At 48.7% G+C, this 22,500-nt stretch overlaps 1 protein-coding gene across 2 annotated transcripts in view; it reads left to right on the forward strand.

Annotated features, from left to right (window-relative positions):
• The window catches only part of LOC147880862 (pentatricopeptide repeat-containing protein At4g35850, mitochondrial-like), a 103,726-nt gene that overhangs the window by 3,415 nt on the left and 77,811 nt on the right, over positions 1–22,500 (forward strand). Inside the window, exons 2-4 of one of the 2 annotated variants that reach the window (XM_087370981.1) lie at positions 4,138–4,271; positions 4,372–4,549; positions 4,666–4,828. In XM_087370981.1, coding sequence (XP_087227107.1) covers positions 4,443–4,549; positions 4,666–4,828 — 270 coding nt within the window. In that variant the 5' untranslated portion in view covers positions 4,138–4,271; positions 4,372–4,442. The remainder of the gene's footprint in view (positions 1–4,137; positions 4,272–4,371; positions 4,550–4,665; positions 4,829–22,500) is intronic. The other variant, XM_087370980.1, reaches the window with a different exon arrangement.

Genomic DNA, 22,500 nt, shown 5'->3' on the forward strand with positions numbered 1-22,500 from the left:
ATGTTGAGATAATAAAAAACTCAGATTCTGTTTTTTTCACACAGAAGAAGGTCAGAAAGCTAACTCACACTCAAGCTATAAACAACGAGGTGAATTTGGCTTATAAAGAGTAGGATTTAGAGAGCTGGGAAAACAGGAAATAAGGGAGCAGGGAAAGGCGTATAGATAGCAGGAAGTATAAACAGCAGTGGATGTAGATATGTGGCAAAATTTGCCCCTAGAGTATAGACTAAAGAGGCGCAGATAACCCTAACAGGTAGATTAGGGTATGAGCTGGAAACAGTGGAAGTAAAAGAAAGGGAAAAAGAGGGTGAAATGCACAGAACAGTCAGGGCTTAAAGGGCGAGCAGAAGCAGAAGAAAATGCGCCCATAAAATACACGCACACGACCCAACACACATCAAGGGCTCAAGAAAGTATCGCGACAAGAAAAGGCCTCCCGGGGCTAAATCCCAAATTTACCCCCAAGGCACTAATTCCTAGGGAGAAAGTTGCACACCCACATCCCATGGCCCTGCCTACTTAGTTTTCCAAGGTCTTGCCCACAACCAAGAGCCACTTGGCTAAGCACACAACCCAAGACAATTTTGTACCTAGGGTTGCAACACCATACGTCAGCCGTACATGTAATCGTACACCAGGCTTACCAACTTGCCTGGCATCCGCACAGCTAGCTTGCAAGTCGTACCCTAGTGTACCAGCTCGTACTCAGCTAATTCATTCGTACATGCACAACTGACCCGCCTGTAATGCCGTATGGTTACTCCGTACACAGCCATACCTAACTACCCGTACAGCAGCGAAATCCCCTAACTGCACCAACCAAGCAATTTGTAGAGCCCGTACGCCAATCCGTACACTCGTGGACGTGATTGGGCGTGTTGATTTCTTTTGTTTTCACTTCTTGTCACGACAATTTTCTCAGGTGCTTCCATGGAAATGTCATGTGGCATCCCCCCTCTTCATTTGCCCCCATTGCCCCCTCTAGTGGGGCAATTTTAAAGCCAAACCAATGATTTGCCCCATGTCCCCTCTAGTGGGGTATTTTTAAAGCCAAACCAGTGGCCAACTTGAACTTCTAAAGGTCCTTTGCCCCCTCTTGGGGCTAAATCCCAAATTTACCCCCAAGGCACTAATTCCTAGGGAGAACATTGCACACCCACATCCCATGGCCCTGCCTACTTAGTTTTCCAAGGTCTTGCCCACTTGCAAGTACAAAACTCACGCCCTCGTGACATATCCTCTCTTGAAACATGGCAAGCGGCCTCGATTGCATCTGGATGTTACAAGGATATGCAATAATTGAAGTACATGTGAATATACCAACATAGAAGCATGCATTACAAACTGACATAGCATATAATATTGTGCAGAGCCTAGGATAGCAATCCATACACATTGCACAAACTATCTCATAATGACTAGTACACTATGAGCTTACTAAAAGAAAGGGAAAAAGAGGGTGAAATGCACAGAACAGACATGGCTTAAAGGGCGAGCAAAAGTAGAAGAAAATGCGCCTATAAAACACACGCACACGACCCAACACACACATGCATAGTGGGCTGAACAAATTCGAAAAGGAATTGGTGACAAAAGAGATGCCGGGAGAGCTCGTAGATGAGGCCGAGGGCTCAAGAAAGTATCGCGACAAGAAAAGGCCTCCCGTGAAGGCAATTCGCCATGAATCGATGCAATGGGGGGGGGGGTGTGATCAAACCAGCTTTGACACAAAGGGTACCCAGATGAGGGAGGCATTCCCAGGGCTTTATGCAGCTCGAGTAGACAACCTATGAAGGGTTAGAGAACTCAGCTCACCATGGCTCCTGCTCTCCACGCTCCTCACCAATGACCATGCCCCCCCTTGCCCCCGCCCGTCCCCTCCCCCCAACACACACACACACACATTACACACACACGCACACACACACACACACACACACACAAAACACGCGTGTGCACACATACATGTATATATATGTATACATGCATACATACATACATACATACTATATGTGTGGGAGGTGTGCGCATGCAAGGCACGTGTCCGGAGCTCAAACCAAGCTCATTCACGAGCTAACGCATAACCTTTTGGAGAGCATCTTCATATTGCCACACAAGTAGTTACTCGTGCAACCAAGAGCCACTTGGCTAAGCACACAACCCAAGACAATTTCATACCTAGGGTTGCAACACTGTACGTCAGCCGTACATGTAATCGTACACCAGGCTTACTAGCCTGCCTTGCATCCGTACAGCTAGCTTGCAAGTCGTACCCTAGTGTACCAGCTCTTACTCAGCTAATTCATTCGTACATGCACAACTGACCCGCCTGTAATGCCGTACGGTTACTCCGTACACAGCCATACCTAACTGCCCGTACAGCAGCGAAATCCCCTAACTGCACCAACCAAGCAATTTGTAGAGCCCGTACGCCAACCCGTACACCCGTGGACGTGATTGGGCCTGTTGATTTCTTCTGTTTCCACTTCCTGTCACGACGATTTTCTCAGGTGCTTCCACAAGCAACCTTGCTAATTGCATCCAAGGCATGGAAATGTCATGTGGCATCCCCCCTCTTCATTTGCCCCCATTGCCCCCTCTAGTGGGGCAATTTTAAAGCCAAACCAATGATTTGCCCCATGTCCTCTCTTGTGGGGTATTTTTAAAGCCAAACGAGTGGCCAACTTGAACTTCTAAAGGTCCTTTGCCCCCTTTTGGGGCTAAATCCCAAATTTACCCCCAAGGCACTAATTCCTAGGGAGAACATTGCACACCCACATCCCATGGTCCTGCCTACTTAGTTTTCCAAGGTCTTGCCCGCTTGCAAGTATAAAACTCACGCCGTCGTGACATACCCTCTCTTGAAACATGGCAAGCGGCCTCGATTGCATCTGGATGTTGCCTCCTCATCCATTTTGTCTGAGGGGCTATCTAAATATGAGGCAACTTCCCACCTTTGGAACCAGCCATGAATATCTAGCCACCATCCTGAGGATAGTATCTTACTCTTATTTGTTTTTTGAAGTCTTCTACTTGCTTCCCATGCCTTTCTTGGTAGTCTGTGTATGTCCATGGCCTTGATCTTCTTGATGTATTTGAAAACTCTTTCCAATGCCCTTATTTCAATTGGTTTGGTGCCAGTCTCTAGAAGCATGATTGAGTAGGGTGTGGTAATTTTGATTCCCAAGTGCCTTCTGATGAATGATTTTTGCATCTTCTCAATATCATCCCATTTTGATGCTGAGATACTTCCTCCCCAAACTTCCACCCCATATAACACTGTCTGTACAACATATGCATCAAAAAGGATACTCCGAATATTCTTGGACCCCATAACCACCTGTAGCCGCTCAAGTCTCCTCCACGCTGTCCTTGGGAGATTGCATCCCTAGAAGGCTACTGCATACATGGCAGAGAAAGAAAGAAAGATGTATTAACGTCCGCGGGAGGCCTCGCGGGCCTATGGGACAAAGTGCACCAAAAACAAAAGACTCATACAAGCCTCAGTGGGCTGGAGCAAAGGTGGGCTAGGGCGCTTGCTGCGTACTAATCTCTTTTGGCGCTGCCCTATCACTCCTGACTTCTACTTCTTTTATAGCAGCGTCTCCAAGCCAGATTCACTATTGGTTCTTTTGGCAAGCTCTTTTGGATATTGGAATTTATCACTGAGGCTGGAGTTTCATCTTTTCTTCACATGAGTTCGATATTGGGGCCTTTGGATTCTATGGAAGGACAGAAATCATAGAGTCGTTGGAGATTCCACTTTTTCCAGGTTTTCCTATTTCCAGATGTCACTTAAGCAGTCTTTTTATGACTACCTCAGTGCTCACCAGATAGATTCCTCTATATACTTGTCTTATATTGAAATCTTTTGATATTTGTAATGGCATGTTCCCTCTTTGGGAATTGCTTCTTGTAATATAAACAAATATGGATTTCACAAAAAAAAAGTGTGTGTGTGTGTGAAGTACAATATAGCATGGGACATAGTTTGAGGAACTTTTTTCTAAAACTACATGGGAGAAGTACATATTCTCTTAACTTATTTCTTTTCTCTCTCACACTTGCAAGCTTCACTTTTGCAATGATGATGCACTAAAATATGATTGGGTAATTTACTTGCATCTAGGGCAGTCTGGTTGTTGCAGGGGATAGTTGTGTAGTCATGTTTCGAGAAGGAACATAGTTGTGGTGTATTAGGCAATTGAACAGATGAAAGGTATTGCTAGTACAGTCAACAAATGTTATCCTGGAGCAGGAGTGAGATGGTAAGTAATTTCTTTGATTCTTATAATAGATGGGACTTATGTGAGTCTTGGGAGGTCCCAAAAGTTATAGCTAACAGCATGCTTTTCTACATGAGTGCAGGCCTGGATTCACTTGAGCAACCAACCATACATTCTTACCAGCAAAATTTTGCGAAGATAGGAGTAGGAAGAATGCGGTTTTGTTCCTCTATGATTCGAGGAGACTATGAGAAAAGAAATTATGCAAAAGATGTGCATCAATACACTGATGTACTGTACAACCTTAACAATGTCAATAGGTAGTGCTTCTGGTGATGTATTATCTTTTTCTCAGGATGAATTTAATATCAAATTTGCCTACTAGAGTTATTTTTTGCGACTGCTTGCTTGACAACTTCTTGTATGAATTCTGCAGGCCATTTCTCTTACGTGATGTGTATGACGACATGCTTTTGGATGGAATTCAACCACTTTCAGACACCTTCTCGCCACTCCTAGTGGGGTGTATGAAGGGTGGTCGACTGCAAGATGCCTTTTTCTTTTATGAAGAGATGAAGTGTATGGGTTTTATACCTGATGTAAGTATGCTCTTGTAACACTAATGCTTTAGCAACCTTTGACTAGTGGGACTAACAATTTTTAGTGAACTGTTTGTCTTCTAATCTGCCATCTAATGTTGTGAATCTGCTCTCATAACCTCAATGTTCTGGGAATGGCTGGTAAGACTAGCAGTCTCTATGACTTGTTTAGCTTTTGATCTGCTACTTTCTCTTGTATTGAGTTACCGGCTCTGCTTCTTGCCACGGACTTCAGGCCATGCTATTCTTGACTTGGCCATCCAACCCACTGTATAGTGCTCTTCTGTTTCTAGACTCGCCAATGACATACATCATGATGCCGATAGTGCCAATGACATACATCATGATGCCGATAGTGCCAATGACATACATCATGATGCCGATAGTGCCAAAAAAAAAAGCTCATCATAAAATGAAGGTTCAACGAGTTGTCACTCCCAATGTACTTCTAAGCATAGGGTGGAAGTCATACTGGTAGTATGGAGGGGGAGTTTGGTGGAGAGGGTGGAGGGATGGGCTAAGGTAAGGCTAGTTGAAAGCAGATGTGTGAGTGATTGGCTCCGTGCATGAGTGGGTGTATTGTTGAGTGTAGAGGTATGTGAGGAAAAAGCAGAAGATCCTATGCATGTGTTTGACAAGTGTTGCCCATATTGTATGATCGCAGCTTGCTCATGTGTGTTGCTCCACCTCTTATCGTTTATTGTATTTGGTTGTCTTCGGTCTCATAGACCCTTTGGTCTTTCAAAAATGTAATTAACTTTTTTTTTTTTCTTTCTCTGCTTGCATGGTATGGGCTCTGGCATTAAGATCTGCATCAAGGTCTCCCCCCTCATATAATGCCAAGAAGAACAGTGATATTTGGACTTTTCCTGTAGAAATCTTTGCATACTCAAATGTCTATGGGGAAAAATAGCATGTTGCAATATACACACCTTAGTGGAGGGCCTGTTGAGGTGGATCCACATGTATCTGGCCAGCTTATCTATGCTCAAAACTGAGACATAGGGCTGCAAGGTTGAGAGGACCAAGACGGCCACCCCTCCTGATCTTGGTACCCCTTTGTCTATATATGTCTCTGCCCTATGGATTGACAGCCATACGTATCATGTACCATGGTAAACTGCTTTTGGGGCTTTGATGGGTCTTGTGTAGACCATTAGATCCCTTGTTTGTGTCCTGCTCGAACCCCGGTCTTCTTTTGGCATCCATGAATGTGGTTGTCACATGCACCCCTGCACTTGGGTGCAAGGTGACACACTGGCTACATCGACAAGTGCATTATAGTTCCCAGATAGGAGATTTTGTTGTATGGTGTGACCCCTTTGTGAGCCCTTGTCCAGGGACAGTCAGGCACAAGCTACGTAGGTCAGTCTCTCAGCCTTAGGTCAAGTTAGTAATTCAGTTCTTGTTCACTAGTACCCACTTGAGAACAGTAGGTTAAGTGTTTCCATCTTATAGGTTAGGTCTTAGCCTAGGTTAGGAGCTCCTTTAGGCCCCCCAAAGGCTGGATAGGTAAGCAGGGAAGGCAGCCTGCAAAGGCTGCCCAAAAACTCCCCTGGCAAATGAGCCAGGGAGGGCTTTTATAGGCTGGTTGTAGGCCAACCAGTCTGTAAAACAGACTGACTCAGTCGGCTGTTTACAGACTGGGTTGGCTCAGTTCCAGCCCTATAAAAGGGCCCCTTGGCTGCCCTCTTTCCTCATTCAGGGTACGAACCCCGGTCTTCTTTTGGCATCCATGAATGTGGTAGTCAAGGGTTTTCCCCTTGTGGCATCCCTATCAACTCTCTGGGCATTCTCAATCTGTTTTTTATGGACTCCATATTTCTCATGTACGATAATCGTGTCTGTATCGGATGTGTACAATTTCCAAGCAAAAACCTACGAGCAGAAAAGTCCGAGCGATAATGTTTGACACCAACCATGCTTGTATATTTCTTAAAGGAATATACAATTCTTTCTTAATTTCTCATTTATGGAACCATATACTTACTTATTTTTCATTATAACCCTCATTTTAGAGAACATCATCTAGATATGAACAAATAGTGAACACTTTAGAAACTCCTATAAATACCTCCCTACCATACTCTCTTTTGAGGATTTTAGTAATTCAATAAATTTAAAAGAGTTTCCCTAATCTTTAGCAATCCTATATTTGAAGCGCTCATATAACAATGTATACCATATTCCTTGGATGAGTAGGAAAAAGATATTGGAAACCTCATACTTGAACCCATTTTTAATCGATCTCTAATACATTATCAAATATGGGAAGGCAAGGGAGGGATTTTCAAAATATTCCAAATTCTCCAAAATTACTTTTAAGAAAATGTGGTCTTTAGTGAACTCCTTCCTACCATAATATGAATTAGGGAGAAGTTGTAACTCTCATATACATCTTGAAATTTTCAATTTTTCTCTTTTATAACTATAAAGAGTATAATTTTAAGCCTACCATTGCATAGATAATGAAAATTTGAACAATTTTCCTTTTTACAGCTCCTCAATCTGAGCTAAGGAGCAAAAGTTATGACTGCTTTTGTGTAGGCTTTCCAAGGGTATTCCACCGGCGGAATAGGGTTGGGGCAAGCTCTTCAAACCATATTCCTCTGGCAAAATACACTTAGAGGGTCTATTAAAAAGGTATTATATATTTTTCTTAGGTCATCTTGAGGAACTATAAAGAGGATATTTGCTCAAAATTTCATGATCCAACCAATGGTGAAAGGAAAAGAATAGATTTTTGAAAGTTATAAAATAAGTCACCACTTGGACATTATATATGTATATTATATAAGGTATATTTATATCTATATCTATTTATCAATATTTCATATTTACTTACATATTCCTTGAAATAATTTGAAATTTTTGCTCCCCAAAAATGAACTTGAGCCTAAATATTTTGACCCCTCCCACCTTTTGTCCGCTCGTCGCTCGGGGGGTTTTTGCTTGGAAAATGGAAACCCCCATTTGTATCCAATGGGTTTGCATCTTTTCTTTTTGCATGATGTTAGGTCCTTGCTTTTTCTTCTGTTGTCTTCCTTAAAGGTCCCCTGTATAACTTTTTGATGCCCGTGCCCATTGACTACGCGTGGCAGATTCCACTTGTTTGGACTGATCCGCTATTTTGGGTGCAACAGTTTCTTTGATCTTTTTGGAGACTTGCCCATGATTAGACTGCAGCTCTTCCAAGCATACTTGGAGCACTGGCCACCGTTGAACTCTTTGTTTGAGATCTTGTATTTCTAGTTGGAAAGCCTTGGTGTGTTTTCTGTAACCTTTGATTTTGCTTGTTAAGGGTATCAGAGGCATCCGCTTGGCTGTCCATTTTATCCATACATGCTTTCAGATTTGTTTTAGTTTCACGCTTCCCTTATTTCCTAGGCCTTATCATGGCATCGTTTTAAAGGCATCTTTCATTTCTCCCTTCAGTTTATCATATGAAGCCTTCTATCTATGGTGTATCGGCCTTAGGTATGTTTACAAGGATTGAACATAAGCTGAAAACAAAAAGGGGGGAGTTGAATAGCCCGTTTTTCTTTTAGTTTCAAAAGAGAGTTTGTTTGAGTATGCTTGTGCTTTCTAAGTTAGAAATGTTTTTTTGCCTCTTTGTAGTAAACGATACATAAGTGTAAAGGACCATTTAGCTTTTTATCTTTTAAATAAGAGAGAGAGAAAGAGAGAGAGAGAGAGAGAGAGAGAGAGAGAGAGAGAAACAAAGAAAGTTTATTAAAGTCTTCGGAAGATCGATGGGTCTATGAGACTGTGAAAATCCTGATACAACAAGCTGTGGTAGGGGAGCTACTAAACGAGCGTCCATACCAATGCAAAAATGCAGAATGGCAGTACTAAGTCTAAGTATAGCATAGTCATGTCGATGGTCGACTATATATATATATATATATATATGCTGAGATTGATATATAGTCGACCATATATATATGTATATGTATATATGTATACATATATCATCATCGACAGCAGCAAGATATCAGGATGGATGAGGTAGTGGAGGCATGAAGTCGACAACAGAGTGCTGTCGGCCACTCGGAGGTGCGGTCCTGGCACGTCTCCTGGTCGTAGCTCTGCGTCTGACCAGGGCTATTGTGACCCCCGTCGGTTGGGCTCCGACTCTAAACAAGGAGGGGATGTCCCCAAGTGTGATCTGTGTGTCGACTCTTTGTCTGAGCTGTCGGGTCACAAGCTCCGGGTCACGATCATGTCGAGGCCTCATCTCGTGGGGGTCCATGTGATCTAGCTGAAAGAACTCCGTGATAGAGCTCTGAGAGGGATCAGTTGAGGAAGAAGTCTACTCTTGTCTCCGTGCTTGGAGTATCCTCTCACGGTGTCTAAGTGCCTCATGAATGAAACCTGCCTAACACCGTTGGTTTGGGTAGGAGAGGAAACAGGCCAAAGTCCCATAACTATCCTTGAAGAGGTAGTGGAAACGCCCTCGGATCTCATAGTACACAGGACACCTGAAGATGAAATGCTACATATGCGCCTCCCCCTGGGTAGTCGCTCTGCTTTGCCTCTCTTGATGCGAAGTCTGTGTGAAGAGACCCGGAATTGCCCAAGAGAGATCATCAGCGAGTGGGGTAGGTGAATCTACGTTTATCTTGGTGGGTCAATGAAACCCTCCGCTGTGATGTGTAAAAGTAATCTTTGTAGAAGCTAAGCTTCACTGGGAGGAGTTCACTTGGTTCCAACTAGGTCCGAAATGTGTGTAGCTGTAGTAGATCCTCACGGATAACCTAGTTGACCTCGTGTGATAAGAGGGGAGAAAATGGAGCATCCATGCTGTACTGAAAGGGAGGTAGTCTATCCATGTGGAGCCCCAATCGCTCAAACCATCTCTCTGTACGTGCATACCAGCACCTCTGGTCTCCTCCTGCTGCAAGTGCCATAGAAAAGGATAGAGCTATCCATGGTAGCCTGCTACGCCGCGAGGTATAATCCTCATATTCCCTAACTGGGTATAGATACGTGATGACCTGAAATGCAGCATCTAGCTGTAAAGGGGGTGACCCAAACTCAGCCTGAATGATCTGGTGAGGAACGGATGACTTACCACAAATCATCCGTGATAACATGAGAACTTGTAGATGCTCCACACGGGCCCACTCTATATCCGATAAGTCTGGCCCCCAACAAGGGCTGCCGTACATTCCTGTTGGGCGAATCAAGGAGTCAAAAAGCAACCCCTTGGTGTGTGGACCTTGAAAGTGCAAGCGGAAGCGAGACCACCATTAGGACACTCGGAGGTCCAGGCTGCTCTCTTGTGGAGGCTGTCATCCAGATTCTCCTATACGCAGACGATGTAGTACTACTATCCTCTTCTGCTACTGGTCTTCAGCGACACCTGGATGGACTTCAGGTCTTCTGTGATACACATGACTTGAAGGTCAACCTTGGGAAAACCAAGGTGATGATCTTCAACACGTCCAGACCCGCTATGCACCGAGAGCAGTTCCTCTTCGCCGGCGACCCTGTTGAGATAGTTGACTCTTACACATACTTGGGCATTGTCTTCTCAGGCCCGATCTTCACGATGCGCTCGGCCATGCAGGCCAGGATCAACCGGGGATACACCACTCTTGCCAGGCTGGAGCGACAGTGCTACCACTCCCACTTCCAGGCCCCGCGGACCAAGTCTCTCCTTTTTGATTCTTTGGTCCGCCCAGCAGGCATGTACGGTAGCCCTTGGTGGGGAGTCGACCTTTCAGACACAGAGTGGGCTCGAGTCGAGCGCCTATAGATACTGATGTTTGCTCGGATGATCCGCAGCAAACCATCGGTACCACACCAGATCATTCTAGCAGAGTTCGGCGCCTCACCCCTACAGCTTGATGCGGCTTTTCAGGCTATCACCTATCTCCACAGAGTCAGGGATTTCAGCTCCTCCGCCGACGGTCGCCTCGGCCTACCTTGGCTAGCCCTATCCTCCTCTATGGCCTTATCTGTTGATGGGGACCAGCGATGCTGGTATAGTCGTCTTTCCAGTTGGTTCACCCGACTGAGCCTCGACTTAGACCGGTTGTCTCCTTTTCAGTACAGCCTCGACGCTCCACCATCTCCCCTCTCCCCCACTAACCAGGAGGTCAACCGGCTCATTCGAGCGGATCTGCTCCAGCTCCACACCTGGTGGACATGGTTTCTTCACTCCGAGCTTCCTGTGAAGCTCGACTTCTACCACCGACACTGCCTCCAGATCTCACAAGAGGGCTTCATCACATCTCCGGGTTGCACACAGCTTCATCTACCACATGCGCTCCGGATCTCCCTCGGTCAGTTTAGGGTCTCATCACACCGATTACGGATTGAGAGCGGACGCGCAGAGGGTATCCCACGAGAGGACCGCCTTTGCCCACTTTGCGACTTGCAGGAGATCGAGTCAGAGGAGCACTTTGCTTTCAGATGTCCTATCTAATATGCCATTCGAGGCCGGTACCACTGCCTCTTCCGCGACGGATTTGGCCCCCTCCCACACATGCTGCAGTTCCCAGATCAACGATGCCTAGCCGCTTTCTTACATGAGATGACTCGCCACCGAGATACCTCTCTCCGAGCACGGCGACACGAGCAACACACACAGTGCGAGGACACCCAGCGATCTATCACTGATTTCTTCCAGTCACAGGATGCCTCTCCTCAGTCTAGGCGACGACGCGGACGTGAGCGAGAGCCAGAGCCATGACAGCTGCGCCAGCAGACAGACTCACACATCCGGGTCCATGACATCTCGTCTCTGCTCTTTGCCCGCCCCACCGGGGTTACTGTTGCCCTCATCCACAGGGCCACCCGTCGCCCCCGACGACCGAGCTCGACTAGGCCGCGTGACGTCAGAGGCCAATCATCTATCGCAGGGTTTTTTCCGACCTCACATTTGACGGCGCCTCTATGATTGGTCTCTGACGATCACCACCTGCACATATATACTGTATCTCCCCCCTCTGTCGCATTTTTGGTGCCCCCCCCCTTCTTTTTTGTATCATTTGGAGGTAGACATATATTTTTTGTATCAGGACTAGACACACCGTCCATAACCTCTTTTTTGTAGAAACGGTTGGCTGGCCCGTTTTGAGACCGCCACCGTTATGCTCATTGTATCAGTTATCTTTAGTCTCATAGACCTTCACGGTCTCCCGAAGACTTTAATAAACTTTCTTTCTTTCTTTCTTTCTAGTCTGGCCAATGAAGCATACCCTCTCCTCAAGTGTGCGTGCATCGCGGGTCTCATAGTGAAGCTGGGTCCGGAGAAGATAACCCCAAGATAAGTGTATGATAAAACTATCTGAACAGATGACTTCGCAAATGTGAACTGCTCCTTATGCATGATGGCTCGAGATGTATTGAAGATCATGACCTTGGTTTTACCCAGGTTGACCTTCAAATCATGAGACTCACAAAAGGACTGTAGTGTGTCTAGGTGTCTCTGAAGCCCCTCTGTTGAGGAAGACAAGACAGCCACGTCATCTGCGTAGAGCAAAATCTGGATTAGTGTGCCCGCAAGAGAGCAACCTACACCCCCCTATGTCTATATCACTGTCTCAAGCTCGTCAATGTAGAGGCCAAACAAGGTAGGCGACAAAGGACGCCTTGTTTGACCCCGATGGTGCTCATGATCTCGTCTGTCCACTCGGATCTTGTCCGAACTTTGCCTGAAACTCTCTCGTAAAGTGCCATGACAACCCAAATGATCTCCTGGTCATAACCCAAGTCTTGTAGGCGTTGTATGAGGCGGGCTCTTGGAACCGTGTCAAAGGCCTTGTGGAAATCCACAAAGCAACAATAAACCCTTTGCCTCTGTGACCTTGCCTCCTCGATGATACATCTGAGCGTGAGAATGTAGTCCATGGTTCCATGATCACGCCGGAATTCGGCCTGTCTTGCCGCTCTAAGTCCTCGACACTCTACAAGTCTGCTAAACTCGGAGTCAAGTACTGATGCATAAATCTTGGACATGACATGTCCAATCATAATGGTACCGCAAGGGACCATGGGAAAGCATCGCCATGGATTTCATCTTTGATCTTCCTAGATCCAGATACGGGAATGATGGGATATGGACCATCATTGACAAGTTCAGCAAGTAGGCCTATTTCATTCCAGTAAGAAAAACTATAAAGGCAGATCACATTGCTTGATTGTGTTTGGCACAGATCTTCAAGCACCATGGGATGCCTAAGTCGATTGTTAGTGATGACTAGTTAATTCTGGAGAGTATTATTTGATAATATGGGGACGAAGCTGGACTTATCATCTTCTTTTCATCCTTAGTCAGTCGGACAAGGTGAGAATGCCAATTCCACGGTATTGGAGTGTTATGCATCTGACTAGAAAGTCGAATGGGAAAAGTATATTCCTCTTGTGGAATTTGCATACAATAACAATGTTCATAGCTCCACAGGAAAAGCCCCATTCAAAGTTATTTATGGAAAGGTGATTCTACCACCTATCCTCAGAACAAAGGACGAGATATTTGCAGCCGACCAGTATGTCCGAGACTTAGATACAGCTTTCTTTCAAGTATGGACAGCAATCGAAAGATCTCAACAAATGCAAAAGAAGGCAGCAGACAAGCAGCGGAGGGAGATAAATCTCCAAGAAGGAGACTAGGTCTTACTAAAGTTTGAAAAAGCACGACTCAGAAAGATGAAAGAAAATGAGAAAGTATACCCAAAGTTGTCTCCTAGATATTATGGACCATTCAGAGTTAGTGAGGCCATAAATGAAGTTGCTTTTCGACTAGAGCTGCCCGAGACTTGGAAGATTCACGATGCTTTTCATTTAGAAGTATCAAGGACCAGAACCCACGGAGCCAGTTCAAGAAGATCCACTTGAGGTGGGAGAGATGGAGGAGATCCTCCAACCAGAACAAATTGTATATCATACAGAGAAGAAAGGACCCAAAGGCAAGGTTATCCGATACCTTGTCAAGTTTAAGAATTATTTGGCACTTGATGCCAAGTGCGTAGATGAGGAATTCTTTTCAGAGTATCCTCAAGTTTTATAGTTGTATCAAGAAGCCCTTTTTTTTTTTCAAAGAAAGGAACCTTCTATTAATGCTTGAAAGATTTCATACAAGACAACAGCCCCGAAGGTGCTGAGTATTAAAAAACTGGAAAAGGCTGAAAGAAAAACCGGCTTGTTCCAGAGAAGCTCAGCTCACTGCCTAGGGGCTCTCGAGAACTGGGGTTAACAGCCAAGTGGGGGGACTATACAGCCAGCGAATCCTTCGCAGAGTGAAAATGTAAAAAACACCTGCAAGCCAAGCCTTGCAGAAACGAGCACGCCTCTCAATAGTCGCCCTGGAGCCTGGAGTCCCACGCTCCCAGGTGGACCGTAGAGTGTAAATGATATCTTGCTAGATGGCAACCAAGGTAGCCGAGGGTCAAACCGGGTGCCCTCCCATCACGAGACTGCAACGAGCCACCCAAATATTCCAAGCCGTGATGTTGGCTACCACCTCCCAAACACTGTCTTCCCTAGGGGAAGGAGGTGCTAGGGCGTCAGGGGGGGCTGCCTCGTGGAGTGCAATCCTTTGAATGCTTTGACCCTGTATCCGGTAGGTTGGGGAGATCTCATCAATCTGGAACGCGTGTCCTCCCTCTGTCAACCAAGCCACCATCCCCCAGGTGTAGTCTCTGTGAAGGCTGTGCATGCGTGTCATGATCCTGAAGGCTCTCATCTAGATCCTCGCTGCGCTACGATAGCTCCATAGGCAGTGTGGGATAGTAGTCTCCAGGACACCATCTGAGCAGCAATGGCACAGCCCCTCCACTCGCATCTGCTCCAACCATGGGCCGATGGGCAAGCCTCCGTGGGCTGCCAGCCAGAAGAAGTAAGAAATCTTCCTCGGTCGCACGCTGGACCACAACCGCATCCAAAACCTGGAGCGAACATCCCGGGGCACTCTCTGGGTCTCCCAGTGTCTCTCCCTCGAGGGGGTCCATCTCGATGAGTCCATCTGAAGTCTCCTGCCAATCCGTGTGGTGTAGGAAAAGAAAGGCACCTCATCTATCGTCTCAACAAGGCCGCCCTTGGAGGGCTAGAACCACTCCCCGGGGTCCCGTTGGACCTCCCTCAGGGGTCTATCCTCCCATAGCCAGAGGCGCCATCTAGAGGCGTCCTGCTTTGAGATATTGGAAGGATCGATGTGCCACTCCTTCCCCAAGTGTCCTACCACTCTGATCATCTGTCAGTGTATCCCATCAAGACTCCCATCCATCTCAGGGTCATTCCCAATGAGGGGTTGCAGTAGGCCTCCAGGTCCTACACGGAAGAAGCTGGGGTCCGTGCTGTCACGCTGCATCAAAATCCTCAAGGGAACACCAGTACGAGAAAACTGCCCCAGCCATTAGGTGTCTCTCGAAATGTGAAGTCCTTCCCACCAGGACTCAGGAATGGCTAAGTCGATCTCGCCCACATCCGCTGCCTTGCCCCTCTCAGATGCGCTAGGGCGTCAAGCCTCGTCTCTGCCTCCATAGGTAGTCTGCTCCAATGACCAAAAGACTCTGCTGGTCCACTGTCCCATTGTGCCCAACCAATGTGAGTCCACTGCCCAAGCATATGTCCCTCCTGATCTCTGAGCTCTGGGTGCCACATAAGGGGCTGACGCTCGAACTCCTCTCTACATCTGGGCGGAGCACAGATGAGACCCCCTGCTAGTCTCTGCCAAACCCTGTGAAGACTCCTCATCAGGGGGGAGCCCTTTCCCCTAAGGGGGGCCTTTGAGAAGATCCATCTATGTGAAGACTGCCACTGTCCTCGAGTGTGTGGGGTGTTCCTTAGAAGCCCTCTCTGTAAGAAGAGCTTCCAAGGCTCGGCACCTGGGGTGAGGCCACGAACCACCAGCTTGCTTAAAAGGGCCCTGCTCTACATCTCCGGATCAATGATACCCAAGTCTCCAAGTGCCTGCGGCTTGATCACCATCTTCCAAGCTACTCGGGGGCCCTAGTGTTTCTGGTGCCGTTTGAATCGGCCTAGAGGAAGTTCCATACCAACCGTCGGAGCTGCCCAATGCATCCTCTGTGAAAGCACCAGCAGGAGGCAATATACCAGGCAGTGGCAAGAAGGACCTGGTTTGCCACTAAGGCGCAACCTGCGAGGGAGAGTTTGGCCGAGCTCCAATAGAGAAGCTTGCGCCGAACACTCTCAAGCACTGGGGCACAATCTGCTGCTTTGCTGTAATGTCAATACCCACCTGGCATTCGAGGTATCTCGCTGTCTGGCCCTGCTGTCTGGCCCTGCGGTATCCATCTGAAACCAAAGTCACTCCCCCACTCACGGATCTCCTGTGTCTCCTCAAAGCTCGTGAGGAAGCCTATGGATTTCGTCTAGTTGATCCGTGCCCCCAAGGCCTCACAATAGATAGCCAAGGCGCCTCTGACTCTCTCTAGACTCACTGTGGTGTCCTCAACATACAAGGCTGTGTCATCTGCAAACTCCGAGTCAAGGAGCTCCTCCTCCTGCATGATTGGGAGCCTCAACCTTGTGAGACCCGCCACCTGTGATCTCAAAAAAGTAGCTCAGAGCCTCCGCTACAAACAGGAAGAGGAAGGGAGCTAATGGGCAGCCCTGGCGAACCGAGCGAGAGAGAGGGAAGGCCTCGCCTGTGTGTCCTCCGATAATCATCTGACTAGAGCTCCCTGTGCATAGCGTTGAAACTCCTCTGACCCATCTGTTTGAGAAACCCAATCTCGTCATAGTGCCCTCCAGGAAAGACCACTCCACCCTGTCGTAGGCAAGAGAAGGATGGCCAGTGATTGTGACTCCTCCCTGGACCAATCCACTGCCTCCCAGAACGTGAAGATGTTGTCGAAGATGCTGCGCTCCTGGACAAACCCAGTGTGTGTGTCATGGATGATGTCGGTAAGATGAGGCCGTAACCGCAAACTCAAGACCTTGGCGAGGATCTTGTATGCAGTATCAAGCGGTCCACCATGAGCTCCCTACCCCCGCCTCTACCCCCCGTCTCTACTTCCTTCTCCTCTACCTCCTCCTTCCCTCTCCCGTCAGCTGCCCCCTCCCCTCTCAGCCCGCTTCCTCTTCCTCGCTCCCCTGCTCACTCTATCCTGCTCCTTCCCCGCGCTTCAGCCTCATTCCTCCTCCTACTCCGCTCCCTACCCCTGCCTTTTTTCCTTCTTCCTATCTTCTCCCTCTTCCTTCTCCCGCGGCATTTTTTGGGAGTGGAAGGAGCCCCAAAAATGTCAGAGTCGGCCTCCTCACCTCGATTGGCGATGGATATTCCGTCAGCCAATCCTACTCCACCTCCACCGGCTGCGAAAACTATTACTTTTTCTAAAGATGAGTTGCAGTAGCTCAAGAAGGACGTAGAGATTGAATGCTCTACCACGTTGCTAGCATGCATCTTCGGGTCTCACCCTTCCAGATCCCAAGCCAGAGATTGGATGCTTGCGGCTCTCCCCCCAGACCTCACTCCATGATTGTTAGATGTTCGTCTTCTGGGAGGAGTTTTTTTCCAGGTTGTTTTTGACACTCCAGAGGCTGCGAGCACTGTGCTCAAAGCTGAGTTTTTACACGTGGGACACATGAAGATCTTCTTTGACGCCTTTCATATTGGTTTCGACTCAGTGGAGGCAGATAAGGAAATCTTTTCACTCTTCATCAGATTTCCCGGGCTTCCCCAGGTTTACCATCGACTTCTTTCTGTTACTGGGGAGCATTTTGGTGCGGTTGCTGAGATTCCATCCCTCCCTGGGTTGCCATTGACTGCAGCAGAGGCAACCAAGGCTGATGGGGTACCTAGAGTTAGGGTCCTCTGTAAGGATCCTAAACTCACGTTGGACCATGTTATGATCCAGCGCCCGGATGGTTCCCTTTTTCGCGAGAGAGTAGAGATTACAGGCAGGCAGGACCAGTGTAGGATATGCAGGACCATTGGACACTTTGCCAAGGATTGCCCTAGGAAGAAGAAAAGGCCCAAGAAGCCCTCTGGTACAGCTATTGCCCCACGGCCTCGACAGGGGGTGGTACAGGTCCAGCAGTTGCTCCTCGGTCTCAACAGGGTGGTTGTACAGGTCCTGCACCTGCTCCTTGACCTCCGCATGGCGGTCCTCCTCAGGATGGTGGTGGTACAGGTCCAGCACCTACCCCTAGGCCTCGACAGGGGGATGGTACAGGTCCAGCACTTGCTCCTCGACCTCCACATGGCGGTCCTCCTTAGGATGGTGGTTTAGCTCCTTTTCGCTAGAGTGCTCCTCCACGCCAAAGTGGTTTAGCTCCTACTCGCCAGAGCGCTCCTTTGATACCGCCACCTTCTACCTCAGTTGCCTCACGATCTACTACTTCAAGGGCACCCGATGCATTCCAGTGGGTTTCAGTTCGTGTGCAGATCCCTCCTTCTGTTCACGAGGGTACACTAGTGGACTCTGCTTCACCTCGGGTTGTCCCTCCAGTCTTACCTCGCACAGTTCGAGACGCTGAAGCTTCGACCCTCTCTTCAGTTGCAGCTTCTCCCCTAGAACCAGCGGTGCTAGACACTCTCCTTGAGGCAGTAGAGGTCTCCGCGGTTGGGTAGACATAGGATTGAGAGCAGTCCTCACTTCCTTCCTTGGATAGGGGGAAGGGGATGCTTTACACTATTGATCCTCTTCCCTCATAAGGGATTCTTCGCACTTTGGTGTTTGGCTTGCTTCACAGGAACTCATTTTCAGCCCTGGTAGATGCTTCAGATTTCCCAGAGGAGGAGTTTGTGCCCTCTACTTTTGGTGAGCCAGTGATTGGGTTTCTTGTTGACAGGGCTTCTTCAAGCGGCAGGGTTCTTTCCCCTGTTGATTTTCCGCCACTTGGTTCCATTTCTAGCTCCTCAAGCAGGAGGTCTTCCCTTGTTGAGGGGTTTGTTTCCGCCACTAGGTCGGGTAAGGTGTTTCACTCTATATCCTCCTGTCGATGAGGATTATTAGTTGGAACATACAGGGCCTAGGTGGTGTCCCACATCGCCGCCGTAGACAGCTGATCCGAGATCAGCTTCTTCCACGTGTTACTGGGGATTCCATTAATATCTTATTTATTCAGGAGCACAAACTAGATTCTAGATATTGTGCCAAGTCAGGCAAGTTGCTTTCTGGCCATACTTTTTGGTCGCTTGCCTTGGGCACCAGGGGGGGCACTTCTATTTCAGTTTCGCAGTCGGTTCTCCCCTTTGTTGTTGGACACTGAGTCATTATTTCCTCTAGAGCTCAGTGGATTATTCTGTTGATTGGAGGGCGTAAGATTGGTTTCCTTAACCTGTATGCCTCTAACATTAGAGGGGAACATGTCATTATGTGGAAGGATTTGCTCTCTTGGGCCCCCATTGCGGATTCATGGGTGATTGGAGGTGACTTTAACATGGTTGAGTTACCGTCAGACAAAAAAGGGGGTAGAGAAACATGACTTCACTCCTTGGAGAGAGCCACTTGGGATGCCTTCCTTTTTCACTACTGTGGCAGAGATACTTGGTTGGACGATGCATTTCTTATTCAACCCTAGTCCCTCCTGTTGTCTTGGTCGAACAGGAGGCAGCAGATGCCTATTCATGCACGCATTGACAGATTCTATGTAGATGATTGGGTACTAGACAGAGGTGGATCAGTATGCATTGCTGCTGGGGTTTCCACTTTAGACCACTTTCCTGTTGTGCTAGCTATCTCAGAGCCTCACTTGAGAGGCCGGTCTACCAGCATCAGGATTCCAGATGCCTTGTACACAGAGGAGGACCTTACAGAGGCAGCCCTGTAGATATGGGTTTCTCATGTCCAGGGTGGGCAGCCATTGCCATCACAGACCATGAAAATGAACTGCTCCTAGGTGCTACGCTCTGTTGCTGGCATCTTAGAAAAGGAGGCTCTGCCCTGCTTGTCTTTCCCAAACTCCAGGTTGTTGAAGTCACCTCCACAGGAGTATACATCCGGAAGACACTTTGACAGCCTCCTTCAAAAGGTCGGGCGGTGCTATCTGTACGCTGGGGCATACATGTTTAGGATCCCAATCTTGAACGATCCCGTCCGAACTCCCATCCAAACTGCCCGTTCTGGAATGAGCTCGCCCTGGTCGTAGACCTTTGGGACCAAAGTCTGTGAAACTGAGATGCAGACCCCTCCTCTCCGTCCTACTGCAGGGGACCACTCCTTTGGATCTCTCCCTGGAAGAAGGTGATGGCGTCGTCTGATGTCTGAAGCTGAAAACATGTGTTCTTGAATCATAAGGATGTCCACTTCCCGTCCTACCACTGCCCTTTGCAACTCTTGCCGTAGTATTAGGTGTTGCGGTTGGCTACGAACACGGTCGTGGAGCCCGTCCTACCACTGCCCTCTGCAACTCTTGTCGGAGTATCAAGTGCTGCGGTTGGCTACGAACACGGTCGTGGAGCCCGTGTACGTTCCAACTCACTATGGTCCAGCTCATGAGGACGGGGGAGTCGAGAACAAGGCTCTCCTGTGAGTGGGTGCCTATCCCATAAAGACTGCTTTGTGTGATTTTGCCGGGGGTTTAGAGGGCGAGTAGTCAGTTTCCGTGCGTCGCTGTACTAGTGTGGATACCGGCTCAATACCGATCTTCCGCGCCCACTTCATCATGAAGGAGGCTTCCACCCCGAATAGCTTCGCATACTTCTGGAGGGGCCAGAGGTGTGCCTGCTCCACCTTTGCCTCCAGCGGCTATCTGATAACCCTTGCCGCCAAACCACACACCGGCTCCTCGCGTGTGAAGCTCAACTGAAAGTTCACCTCCACACCATGGACGTACTTGAGGTCTAGTCCATGTGGCCCCATCCACTCATCCATCATGAGCGTAATCTGATTTCCCAAAATGGCATCAAACACCTCCGGGGACCATTTCTCCACCCCTGTGGAGGCAAATGGAAATCTTGAAACGGGGTGTGTCGGGAATCCCACTGCACTAATCAAACCCTCCTTTCAGGGTTGAAGGACCATGAGTGTTACCTCCAAAGGTAGAGGATAAGAGTCCAGAACCTCCAGGTAGTTCCAGGGTCCTAACCTCCAAAAGTCCTGCGGTAAGGGACATCCAGGCTGGAGGTTAAGGGTCGCTGATTGGGAAGATGAGCCTCATCTTTCAGGATCCCTCCCTGAACGGGCTTATTGTTGCGATGAGGAGGTAGAAGGGGGCATCATCGTTCCCTTGCCAGCTGGTACGGGTGTCGAAGCGGAAGAACCTGCTGCTGAAGTGGAGAGGGGGACAATAGGAGAGGGAGCGGTGGGGACGCGGGGGATAGAGGGAGGGGGGCGGGTGGTGAGGGTGACTAAAGGAGGAGGGACTGAGGGCGGGGGGGAAGGGGGCGGGGGGAACCTTGGAGGGGGAGGGGGAAGTGAGGAAGAAGAGGGGGAAGGGTTTGGGGGGGAAGGGGGAGGAGGAGGGACAAGGACCACAGGGCCCCCCTGCTGGTCAGGCTCGCTGGGGCTCTGGACCGGCTCCTCCGAGGCCCCCAACGTGTGCTGGTGTTTGCGGCTTCCACCATCGTCGCATCTGGAGCTCCTGGGACTTGCTGCTGCTGCAAGGGTGGAATCGGGGGCTGAACCTCTGCAGCTGGAGGGCCGTTTGGATGGGCGGTGGCCCCTGCCGCTAGAGGAGGTGACTCCTGCTGTTCATCCTTTGGGGCCTCTCAAACAATCCTGTCCCTCTCTCTGCGATTGGTCCTCTGTTTGTGGCGCTTGCGGGCCTGCTTGCTTGGGTTCTTTTTCTTTTTAACTTGGGTCCAATCCCCTTCTGAGGGGGTAACCCAAGGGGTCTGAGACTCCTGTCGCTCCTGCCTGAGAGGACGCTGGGCTCGAGCCTGTTGACTCTGTGTACTCTGCGGAGGGGGGGGGAGGCGCACAAGGGAGGCCATGAGGGCAATCTCTGGCGAGGTGACCCATTTGTCTGCACCGAAGACATTGGCCCGGTAACCCATAAATCTCCACCCTCTGGCGAAGTGTGCTCCCTTCAAGGGTCAACTCTGGGAGGGACTCTGGGCTCTTAACCACCAGTCTGATCCTGAGAAGGATCAACTCTGGGAGGGACTCTGGGCTCTTAACCACCAGTCTGATCCTGGGGACTCCATCATCTGCTAAAACTGAGGTGACCGACTCTAGCGGGGACTCGAGCACTATGCCAAATGCTCGACCAATGGAAGGGAGGATGGCTCGATACTCCTTGGGGAGCCTTGGAAAGCGAAGTGTAACCGGGAAACGTGGAACATGGTGTGTCTTATCCATGTCCCCCACTGTAAACCCATGATACCAAGGAAAGAGGTAGACAAGATGTGGGCCGAGGAGGATGGGGCTCTGCTCCACAAGTGTCGAGGCAGTGTCGGGGGAGCTCAGCTGGATGAGGAAAACACCTCGTCCATAGATGGTGACCTCCTGGATGTGGTCTCCTTCTAATGCCAAGCTCGCCTGGATCCACTCTCGCACTTGTCTCCGTGTAGGCGTGAGGCTCACAAATTTGCCTACAAGCGCCTTGTCTTGGAGGGACTGAACTGCCTTATGTACCCGTTGCTTGTCAGCTGGGGAAAGAAGAACCTTAATGGCCGTGGGATTCGAGAGTGCTGCCATAGAGCCCCTCTGGCCAGACCAAGGGTCATCACCAAGGTTTTCTTTCGCCTTGACAAGCGCAAATGCTCCCGCTGAAATTTGAATCAGAGGAGAGCTAGAAACTGGAGCTGAAAA

The sequence above is a fragment of the Dipteris shenzhenensis genome, chromosome 32 (genome assembly GCF_047967505.1).
Source record: "Dipteris shenzhenensis isolate YYH24624 ecotype China chromosome 32, Dip_SZ_1.0, whole genome shotgun sequence".
In the NCBI taxonomy this organism is placed as follows: Eukaryota; Viridiplantae; Streptophyta; class Polypodiopsida; order Gleicheniales; family Dipteridaceae; genus Dipteris; species Dipteris shenzhenensis.